Here is a 12,355-nt window from a genome sequence, read left to right as displayed (position 1 = left end):
AATGTATGTATTCACACAAAATAATAATTGTTAGATCATGAACTCTGTCTTTGCTTCTTCCTGGGCAGCACAAGGGAACAAGTTTACAACTATGCTAAAGTCTTGTCTGTGTGTTCTCCATGGTTCCCTACAGGTAGTTGTCACATACCCCACATGTGAGAAATATGTCAAAAGTAAGAAGGTAGCATACTATTTCTAAACATATTATCGAAAACTTTTACAAGTCTGTGCTATAGAAAGTAGAAGTCAGACCTGTGCGTCACTTCTTTTTCTACAACAATAAGGCAAAAAGGTTGCTTTTTTTTTTTAACCAGCATGCCCTTACTCCCCAGGTAAAACCTGCCAGCAAAGTCAGTAAGAAGCAGGAAGTGTTCCTTGTTTGCCCTTTGTCATTAGTCAAACATTATGTAAAAAGCGGGAGGCAATGGTACCATTTACCACTAGTTCTCACCAAGATAGTAAAGCTGTATCTAGGCTGTTCTACTTCAGACTGCCGTTAGAGGCTCACATACTTTGACTGCCATCCATTAAAAAAAACAACTATATATAGACAACATATGTCAGGGAGGAAAGTTCTACTCTGACATGCTAGTTTTCTATGTGCAGGCGATGTATTTATTTTTCTATGGAGGAGCCTTCTGCACAGCCTCAAATGGTACAGCCCAGATACAGCATTATCACCTCAGGGAGCAGGCCTCATGTAGTACTTTCCCTGTGCAAACTCCTCTTTTCAATTTTCCATTTAAAATTTTTGCTTGTGCAAGGACATTAGAAGTATTGATTGCACTGCTTTAAAATGCAAATCAAAGATGAACAGAATTTAAGAACACTTGACAAAATGAATGATGAGGGAACATTCTCATACGTTTTTAAAAATTGGTATTCGTTAATCCATTGTATATGAATATTCTTCCATCAAAGACTATTAACCACAGCCAAAATTTTTCATATCACTCAATATCAACTCAAGCTCAAAATTTTCCAGTAGAGGCACTTCGCACATTCAGTGTAGAGTCACAAAGAATCAAAGAATCAATGCTATGAAATTAACTGGTATATGTACATACATATATTATTATTATTATTTATACTTTTATACCGCCCGACTAGCAATAGCTCTCTGGGTGGTGAACACAGAAGATACAATAAAATCACACAATATAATACAGCAAAAACATAAAAACAATCTGAGATCAATTAGAACAAAATTAAGTTAACTTAAATGAAATGAAATGAAATGAAAATGCCTCGGAGAAGAGGAAGGTTTTAACTTGGCGCCGAAAGGAAAACAGCGTCGGCGCCAAGCGCACCTCTTCGGGGACACTGTTCCACAATTCGGGGGCCACCACTGAGAAAGTAAAACAACTTGTCCCTTGGTGAAAATATAAAATGTAAAATAAAGGTGAGGGGGAAAAGTTAGGCAGACAGTTAATTTGTAAGAAATGTTAAATTGTTTAAAAAAACCCTTGTTAAACCAAATATTCCACATAATGTACAGTTGCCAACTGGCCAAGGAAACACACACACAGAGCCCATTTTAAAAAAATTAGTATTAACAACAACATCATCTGGGCCAGTTGCCACAAATATTTGTGTAAAAGCCAGAACATTAGTAATCCTGTTTTTTAAGGCAAAAGCCAGTAACCCAATTAGTGTGCATGCTTAAAGCATGTAGACATGCACAAAAGATCTAGACTATTGAGCTCAGCCCCAGCATATCATTTTACACACTGCTGTGGGAAGACAGTGTGCTTGTTTCTTAGCCACTCCCCAAAGGTTCTGTTCAGCCCAGTCTAGGGAGACAGAGCAAAAGGAAAACCACACATTAATTAATCCAAAATGATCACTGACCCCCTTTCTGTAGAATTCCTGCATAACAGAAACAGGTCACTAAGTGCCACAGCAGTGTACCCAACAGTGACAGAATACAAAAAGTAACCCCCATACAAAGTAGAAATCCAAACACAGGGTGGTTTTCAATGCTAATCCAATTTATGGTAAACCCATTGAAATTATTCAACATGAATAACTTTGGTTCATTAATTTCAATGGGTCTACTGTGAGTAGGACTTAGTTGAATACAACACATAGCTTTTCCCCCCATCACTATCAGTGGTAGCCTGAATTATTCAAGTCCTATAGTAGTTCCCAAGACTGGTATAGCACAGTGGGGAGGACAGCCTGGCTGGAAGTCTAGAGTCAGTGAGTTCCAATCCCCACCCGTGCCTCCTGGGTGTAAAGGGCCAGCTAAAGATCACTCCCACAGTGAGTGGCTCAGGCGTTACGTGCCCTGCCACCTGTGCAGCCGTGGGCAAGCTGCATAGTCTCAAGGAGCCCAGTTGCCCCCAGCTGGCAGTTGCGGACAAGGAAGGGGCTGGCTTCTGCAGCTGTGGCAAGCTGAACAGGCCCTAGCCAGCTGGGGAGGACTAGCCTCAGAGGGAGGCAATGGTAAACCCTCTCTGAATACCACTTACCATGAAAACCCTATTCTTAGGGTCGCCGTAAGTCAGGATTGACTTGAAGGCAGTCCATTTCCTTTTCATAGTAGTTCCCAATTTTGTTTTCCCATGGATCACATGAAAATTGCTGATGGTCATTCCGCTGTTGTGGCTGATGTAACAATTTTAATGTGATGTGCTAGATGCTGCATGATTTTTAATTGTATTTGTATTTATTTTTATTTATTTATTATTTAATTTCCTTCCTCCCAGCAGGAGCCCAGGGCGGCAAACAAAGTGCTAAAAACACTTTAAAACATCATAAAAACAGATCTTAAAATACATTAAAAAAAACTTTTAAAAAGTGTTAAAAACATTATTAAAAAACTTATTAAGCAATTCTAACACAGAAGCAGACTGGGATAGGTCTCTACCTAAAAGGCTTGTTGAAAGAGGAAAGTCTTCAAAAGGCACCGAAAAGATAGCAGAGATGGCGCCTGCCTAATATTCAAAGGGAGGGAATTCCACAGGGCAGGTATCGCCACACTAAAGGTCCGTTTCCTATATTGTGCAGAACAAACCTCCTGATAAGATGGTATCTGCAGGAGGCCCTCACCTGCAGAGTGCAGTGATCGACTGGGTATATAAGGGGTAAGACGGTCCTTCAGGTATCCTGGTCCCGAGCTGTATAGGGCTTTGTACACCAAAACTAGAACCTTGAACTTGGCCCGGTAGCAATGGGCAGCCAGTGCAATTGTTTCAGCAGCGGGGTGACATGTTGTATTGCTGCTTTTATTTCTTAAAGTATATTTTATAGTATTAACATTTGCATTCCATAGAATTCAAATTGTAATGCAATATAAGAACTTAAAGAATACAATTAAATACAATTAAAAATATAAATATGATATGCTGTGGACCACCTGAATGAAGCTTATGGAGCACTGGTGGCCCATGAACCACAGTTTTGGAACCCCCTGCTATAGGATGTGAAAATATATTTATACAAGTAGTGAGTAGAGGGGGGGACACACACAAAAGACCAGCCACAAGGGGATCTTGAGAAAACAAAGAAGCACCCCCAATATAGGAGGCATTTCTATCATGTGAAACAAAAAAAATCTGTGGAACAAGAGAAAGGAAACAAACCCCACTGGGACTTTGATAAATGTAAACTCACCTCAGAGAGTGTCTTCATCATGCAGTCTTACTATATAAATGTTTAACCCAATAATTGTATGGGTAAGCTTCCTATTAAAGGCAGATTCATAGACCATGTTCCCCCTCCTGATTCCTTCTTCCCCACCCCCACCACGTTTATGAAGAATGTTCACAAGCATCCCAGCTTTGTGAACAATTTAATGTATTCAGATTCTTTGTCATCATCATGTTATTCTTTGGTACTTTTCAGTGGAATCACAGTCATAGTACCTAATCCCAAAAGCCTCTTTGCTGACACAGTCAATTTTAAGACTGGGCTGGTACTATATTTGAACTCTTGCCAGAGAACACAGCAAATACTTGCCATTGTGTACTGATGTTCTTCTGCCTTTGTGTGGCTGTAGTAATTATGTTTTATGGCATATTCAGAACCCTAATCTTCAGTTGTGCTCCTGTGTCTGACAATCTGGTTTGTAGAAGCCTGTGCAGACAAACCATTTTTTAATCCATTATTCATTATTATTATTATTATTACATTTATACTGTATACCCGTCCTCCCAGTAAGAGCCCAGGGCGGCAAACCAAAACACTAAAACACCATAAAAACAGACTTTAAAATATATTAAAACAAGACATCTTTAAAAATATATTAAAACAAAACTTTTAAAAACATATTTTTAAAAGGTTTTAAACCATCTTAAAAAGCAATTCTAACACAAACGCAGACTGGAATAAGGTCTCTACTTAAAAGGCTTGTTGAAAGAGGAAGGTCTTCAGTAGGTGCTGAAAAGATTATTATCATCATCATCATCATCATCGTCTTTATTTATACCCCGCCATCCTTCCAAAACTGGAACTTGTGGCGGCTTCCAGATAAAAACACATAGAATTAAAACATACAGAATCTAGATGAAAACTAATTCCAATATTAAAACCATTCATACTTATAGCTAAAAGGGAATCAAAAAACCAGTTTAAAAATGGAGGAATTAGGTGGTGCCTGTCTCATATTTAAGGGGAGAGAATTCCAAAGGGTAGGTGCCACTACATGAAATATTGCTTCCTATGTCCTGTGGAATGGACCTCCTGAGAAGATATCTGCAGGAGGCCCTCATCTGCAGAGCGTAGTGATCGATTAGGTATATAAGCAGTAAGATAATCTTTCAGGTACCCTGGTCCCAAGCTTCATAGGGCTTTGTATACCAAAATCAGAACCTTGAACTTAGCCCAGTAGCTAATGGGCAGTCAGTGCAATTATTTCAGCAGCGGGGTGACATGTTGGCGATACTCTGCCCTAGTTAGCAGTTGCGCTTCTGCATTTTGTACCACATGCAGCTTCCAGACCAACCTCAAGGGCAGCCCCACATAGAGCACATTACAGTAACCCAACCTGGTGGTTACCAGTGCATGGGCAACAGTGGTCAGGTGGTCCAGAAACAGCCACAGCTGTCTTATCAGCCAAAGCTGGTAAAAGGCATTCTTAGCCACTGAAGTCACCTGGGCCTCTAGCAACAAAGATGAAACCAGAAGCATCCCCAGTCTAAGGACGTGCTCTTTCAGAGGGAGTAAAACCCCATCCAAAGCAGGCAACTGACCAATTATCCAAACCCGGGAACTTTTCAACAACTAAGGGCAACTCACTGAATGACACTGGGTTATTCATTGCTTACAAAAGATCTGACTCCCAGATTGTTGAATCAGATTGATTCTTGACTTTTAGAAATCTGTTTGAGGAACTTTTCACTTTCTAGGTCAGATCTATTTCAATATAGTCAGTAGTGTCAGGACTCTATTAGTGCTTCTCTGTATAATACTCTTCATCACAACAATTAAGTTTGATACGCTTTTCTGAGCAACTGTGTTATATACAATACTGCAGTGAAACTTCCCCCTCTCCTTTCTTGCAGCAACCTGCACACCCTTAAAATCTGCTCCAGAGGGCTGGGAGAGTAAAACTTATTTTTGTGCTGTGTATTTTTGATGACTACATTAGGGAAGACTCTTTGTTATTTGTGTTTTGATTTAGTGACCAAGACTGTTTACCCTGAACTGTTCCACATGCTATTGCATTCCAGATTTATTTAAATATCTCATCCAGACTCCTAGATTCATAAACTAAAACATACAAAGATGCTGTACCTGATTTATTTCCACAATAAACCAATTAAAATACAAAATACAAATAAGGTTCAAAAGGGTTCCACAATTTAAAAATTTGTTTTTAAATACAAATTCACTCTGTAATATATGAATAGATATAAGATTAGCGCTCTAAACATAATGATCTTATTTGTATCTATAAAATAGTTCTCTATGGAAATAAGATTTTTGAAAAAATCTGAGAAATTAAATTACATATTTACAATAGAAAAATGTATTTTTATAGAATTATTTTAATCTCAAAATACTTGCATATGTCACACCTTTTTTTCCACCTCCTTACAAAATAATGGGAAGTACATTTTAAAAGCTTCAATGTTAAATTGGTCTGCAAATAATTACACCTGTAGTGATAGCTTCAGTTTTGGTGAACAGGTATATATCTACTATAGCCACATTATGAAAACAGAAAATACATAGTAAATAAAAGGTATAAATGGTAAATAACTTCTTGGGAACAGAGGGGCAATTCTTTTTGCACAATGAATATCTGGTGCAAAGTACAATAGAAACAAGTAAATTTCAGACTGTCCACTTGTTTTCTGTCCATATAAAAACAAAGATCTTTTAGTTCACTGGCATAAAACAAATCTTTGAAATTTGTTAAAAGAACCACATGCATGGAATGAAAACACACCTTTGTGGAAATTTATTATTTCAAAGCACCAATTACAGCAATGATTACATTATTGTGCAAGATAAACAAGTAATGCATGAAGTATATGTAATATAGAATTTTTGGACAGTGATCTAAAAAAGATAAACACCATGTTCCTTCATGCTTGCATTTTGAAAATTATCAATATTTTATATCATTTAGCAAACAAAACATTGAAATTAAATCTACAGTATTCTAAATTTATTGCAGAAATTATAACAGCTATGTAATGCTTGCTTTGGAATCAAGTGATACATACACAGCAGATGAAGTCCCATCATATTAAGAAAAACGGCCATCCACATAGTTAATTCCCTATTGATTTACTCATATGAACTTGGTTCCAACTGTTCACTTTCTTGTTTAATATGCACAGAAGAGGGCAATCCATTTGAATTGGATATCATCACCACAAAGGGCTGCTGTTGGAAACTTTGCTCTGACTGTTTGCATTCTTCCACTGGCCTATCCTCTGCCTCCGATTTTATCACCCCTTGTATAATAGTTGGTTTAGTTTCCGGTGCTTTAATGACTGAAGTAATTACTGTGTTGGATGGTTGAGCAACTACTTGTGAACTGCTGGATGTAAAAGTTACCATAGGGGCAGCAGTGCTGAAGGATGGAGAAGAAGCCATGTTGACTGTTCCATTGCAAATTGTCTGCACATTGTTAGTGAGAACCTGATGAACCTGAGCAGGACTGAAGACAATGGATGAAGGAGGAGAGACTGATTTAGGAGACTGTAGCATAATGTTCTCTTTAAGCACAGTCATGGACTGTGAAGTTGGGATGGCTTGTAGAATAAACTTTTGAGATGTTGTTGAAGATGCTGGATCTGCACTGGCTATCACTGTTGTCAGAGGCACTGTCTGGAGTGTTACTGTATGCAGCTGCTGGTTCCCAGGTGACACAACGATGGGAACTTGGCCAGGGGCATGGATAGTCCTATTAAGATAGGCAAAAAGAATTACATGTTTCCTACCTCTATCAAACACTTTACAAAACGCATTTGAAATATTGTTCTAGTTCAGTAATTTATGTGAAAGATACCTGACAGTGAACTGGCCTTCCACTTGTAAAACTAATGCTAAATCCATAATGACTCACTGGAAAGCACCAAACGTATCACTGTCTTTCCACCTAAAATTAAGTATGTTTAGGATGAGAAGAAAGTACTAGTGCAGTTGTGAGGAATTTGACATATGAAAAGGACCAAGTCTCTTTGCACATTAGACATAAAACTAAAGTCTGACACATAGATTACTTGGTAGTAGAAGTCAAGTATTAACATGAAATATACTGAAGATTTGTGAACAAGGTATGGAAATCAAATCTACTTGTTCATCTAAAATTGCATCATACCTTCCCTCATATCTGTTCAATATCAAAGTATTACTTACTGATAGTCTTACAAGCAAGTATACAAGAGTGCAATCCTGCTCTCTGTTATGTCCACTCAAGTCCTACTGGGGCCAATGGTACCATTTGCTAGTAACCTCGCACATTATCCTTATACCTTCAATATTAATCCTTGAGATTAGTATGTTGTCTAAATGCTGACCATGTATATCAGCACAAAAATTGGAAGTTTGAAGGAATTCCTTTCACGTCATATTTTGTTTCTTAAATTGTATCCCTTTGATTCACAAGATGGATTCTGAATAATCCCCCACCCCCTGCAGTTGCAACATGGTGGGAAAATCAAGTGAAATTAGATTAGCTGAAGGAATCCAACACATGACAAATTCTTATACCAGAACTCTTTGGACAATGGGAAGGGCTATAGCTCTGAGGTAGTGCACATGCATGGCATGCAAAAAAGGCTCAGGTTCAATCCCTGATGTCTCCAGGCACAGCTAGGAAATGAAACCTGCCTGAAACTCTGGGGAGATAGCTGCTAGTTATTGTCAACAATACTGAGCTAGATGGGCCTAGGGACTCACTTGGCATAAGGCAGGTTCCTGTGCTCCTATGTAAGCTACAGTGCCATGAAAAGGTATTTGCTCCCTGTCTGATTTTCTGTGTGGTTGCATATTTTTGGCACTGAATGTTATCAGATCTTGAACCAAATCTAATATTAGGGAAAAGGGAACCTGAGAACAAATAACACAAAATTTTGATACTTATTTCATTTATTTATTAAAGAAAGTTAAGCAACACCCAGTGCCCCCTTGTGAAAAAGTAATTGCCCCCTTAGACTCAAAACCTGGTTACGTCACCTTTAGCAGCAATGACTGCAACCAAACACTTCCTGCAGTTCTTGATCAGTCTCTCACAGCTCTGTGGTAGAATTTCGGCCCACTCTTCCATGCAGAACTGCTTTATCTCAGTCACATTTGTGTGTTTTCGAGCATGAATTGTGGCTTTCAGGTCCTGCCACAATATCTCAATGGTTTAAGGTCTAGACTTTGACTAGGCCATTCCAAAACTTTAAATTTCTTGTTCCTCAACCATTCTGATGTAGACTTACTTGTGTGTTTTGGATCATTGTCTTGCTGCATGACCCAGCCGCGCTTCAGCTTCAGCTGACAGATGGATGGCGTGACATTCTCCTGTAGAATTTTCTGATACAAAGCAGAATTCATGGTTCCTTCAATGATGGCAAGTCATCCAGGTCCTGATGCAACAAAGCATCCCCAAACCATGAAGTTCTTCAAGTGAAATGCAGTGTTTGGTTTTTGCTAGACATAACGAGGTGTTCTATCTTTGACTCATCTGCCTATACAACATTGTTTGCCAAAAAGCACCTGGACGCTCATGAAGAGTTCTGGAACAATGGATGGAACTTTTTGGGCAACATGGGCCCCGTTATGTCTGATGAAAACCAAACACTGCATTCCACATGAAGAACTTCATACCAACGGTCAAGCATGGTGGTGGCAGTGTCATGGTTCGGGGATGCTTTGCTGCATCAGGACGTGGATGACTTGCCATAATTGAAGTGCCAAAAATATGCAACCATGCAGAAAATCAGACAGGGGGCAAATACTTTTTCATGGCACTGTATGACAATCTAGCTTACACCAACACCTTGGCCTTTGACTCTCTGTATGACAGTACCACTCTCATAAATTATTTGATTACCAGAACATGGAGACTGCTAAGGAGAAGGGGAAACCCCATACACAATGGCAATTTTATAAATATTAACTTGAAATAATGATTGCAGGCATCGCATGGACTGCTTCAAAACTGAGGAAGGCCAGGAGTGCAAAATTAGGTGGAGGAAATGGGAGAGGAATTCCTTTGGTTGGTTCAGCAGGGATTCAACTGAGACGTTTTTCTCTTCTGCCTACAGTACTGAAAGCTGTCCATTGCTTAAGCCTTTAGGCATCTGGGTGGTAGAAGTGTGATTCATGTTAGCTGATACTCAAACTGAGTGCAAAGTTTGAGAGCTGGGTTCATTATCAAGCAGTATATACATTTTGTAAAATAAATATAAAATAAATTATCGCTGTTCTGATTGAAAGATTGTTTTCTCATTGGACTTTTTTCATAGCATCACAAGGCTAAAAAATACTAAGAATCCTCTATTCATGCCTCTTATCATAAGATAGGATTTTCGCTGTGTTCAACCTGATCCACACAACCCATATATCCTCCTCCTGCAGAATGAACCCAGCACATTGCAAGTGAAATTTGTCCAGGGTCTCTGCTTGTGGCACATTTGTTTCAAGAATAGCTATAGTATGTATAGGCAGTATAGGTATGTAAGAACAGGCAGTAAATTGCTAATGATAATTATTTTAATTCCCTAAAATTATTTTAAAGCAACTGTAATTTTTATATATTCATAAGGTTTTTTCTGTCAAAACTGGATATTTTGCAAAACAATGGGTCTCTTTCTTTAGTGAAACTGCCCTATTAGGAGAAAAGCCAAGTGTAGCAGACATAAAATATAACATATTATATGTAAAGTGTGATTGTAATTTTTGGCTCAGCTATATATTTTGAAATAAAGCCATGAGTTTAGAGCTAGTCTATATTTATACAACACTTGATCTAAGCCAAAAGGCTGAGAAGCAGTGATATATATATTTATTTAAGAACACTTTTAATCTGCCTTTCATCAAGAAGTGATCCCAGGGCGGAATACTATAAAACAAATTAAACTTAGAAACAACATTTTATTCAAATCAGAGGGCAGATTAAAAAAAACCAAGCAGCAGTCAACCAACAATTAAAACAAATTCAGATAAATAAATCCTCCTATCCAATAAACGTCTGAGCAAACAAATTGTTTTCAGCTGGCAATCAAACAGAATCTTCAATAACCATATCTTGGGAGAGCATTCTCCAACTGGGCACCACTAATTTAAAACATTAGTATGTTCTTTACCAATTCTCCTTCAATTAAGCCATTCTGTCCTGACAGTCACGTATGCTAATATACCCTGGAGGTACAAACTGATTGCCCCACTGGAATTCCAACCAGCCTATTCACCCATTCCTGTTATTGAATTTACATACTAATTAAGCTAACTGTGCATTGGGAGAATTGTGACTGGTTGTGCTCTCACATGGAATGTGACATCATGCTGATCAAAGAACTCCTTTCACACATAAGGACTGTTTCCTTGTCATTATGTGCTTATTGGAGTTTCCATGGTGATGGACCTGGGGTAGTATGTTGACCTTTGCAGACAGCTATTTTCAGTGTAAAGTATTCAGCTAATTGATATAGTTCCAGACATCTACTTCTCCTATTGCAGAAATGCAGCCTTTTCCCAGAAATCAAAACTGCAATGTATAGTTGCTAGGAAAATTCAGGAGACAATAATTATTCTGTTTGTTTCCAACCTTGTTATAATTTTTTAAATTTTTAAATTGTGTTTTAATTGTTTTTTAAAAGATGTATTTTAAATTGTACTTGTTTTTAGTTATTGTAAACTGCCCGGAGAGCTTCGGCTATGGGGCGGTATACAAGTTTAATAAATAAATAAATATAAATAAATATAAACAAACAATATGGTTCCAAAATTGCAGTCAACATCACTGCCCTAAAAATTACATTTCAAAGATTATTAGAAAAGGATGCATCCTAGCAAGTGCATAAACAAAAAAATATAGTGGGCATATATATGTATACTAGTAATATTTGGGGCAATAAAATGAATTAAAACAGCAAAACCCTAACTGTAAGCAATTAAATTATATGAACAATATGCTATTAAAAGAAAGATTTAAGTGTCTACCTACTTAGTCTCAAGCCAGAAAAATATATGCCTCCCCTGAAAGCTAGGAAAATAAATTGAGCTGGAACAAATTAACAATGGAGGAAAACAGAAAATTCTGTCTTCTCTCCTTCATTGATCAGTACATGCAATGTAGTGAAGGGTGAGCAGAATGTCATTGCTCACCCTATGTATATTCATACTAGTGCCTTTTCACTCACTTGATCAGTATACAGTCTACTTTGCACCTTCCTAACTAATTAGTTGGGTAGAATATTTCCCTTATATCTCTGTTTGACACTTTTAAAAACATTAAAATAAAAATTCAGGAGAGTCTCTTGGTGGCCAAACTTCAGCTAGCACTACCACTACACCACCTGTGGCTACTGTCCTGCATCCTAGGCTGATCTGGAATACTCAACTTGGAATATTCAGCTTATCTTCATGATCCACTGTGGCATCTTGATGTGCTATCGCCAGCAGACCACAAACTTTTCAAATCTATTCCACAGCTTGTTTTGTGTACATTCTAATGACAGATCCGAAAAGTTTTGGGAAATATAATACATATATAAAAATAAGCCATATATTTAAAACTGCATCACTTTCACATGTATTTCATAGTGTGTAACTGCATTCATTTGTTCATCATCATAATACAAGACATTTTCTCTGTTAAAAACAGCTGCCCACACCCCATTGTGAAATATTTTCTCTAAACAGGATGTTGAAATATGTCTGACTTCCCAATTAGTGCCTTGCA

At 37.9% G+C, this 12,355-nt stretch overlaps 1 protein-coding gene across 4 annotated transcripts in view; it reads right to left on the bottom strand.

Annotated features, from left to right (window-relative positions):
* Nucleotides 1–6,381: 6,381 nt before the first annotated feature.
* ELF1 (E74 like ETS transcription factor 1) overlaps nucleotides 6,382–12,355 on the bottom strand; it is an 82,226-nt gene continuing 76,252 nt past the window's right edge. For all 4 annotated transcript variants that reach the window (XM_061629935.1, XM_061629938.1, XM_061629936.1 and 1 more), the window contains one exon: nucleotides 6,382–7,363. In XM_061629935.1, the coding sequence (XP_061485919.1) occupies nucleotides 6,742–7,363 (622 nt within the window). In that variant the 3' untranslated portion in view covers nucleotides 6,382–6,741. The remainder of the gene's footprint in view (nucleotides 7,364–12,355) is intronic.

The sequence above is a fragment of the Rhineura floridana genome, chromosome 5, assembly GCF_030035675.1.
Source record: "Rhineura floridana isolate rRhiFlo1 chromosome 5, rRhiFlo1.hap2, whole genome shotgun sequence".
NCBI lineage: Eukaryota > Metazoa > Chordata > Lepidosauria > Squamata > Rhineuridae > Rhineura > Rhineura floridana.
This window is presented reverse-complemented; position numbering and strand designations above follow the sequence as displayed.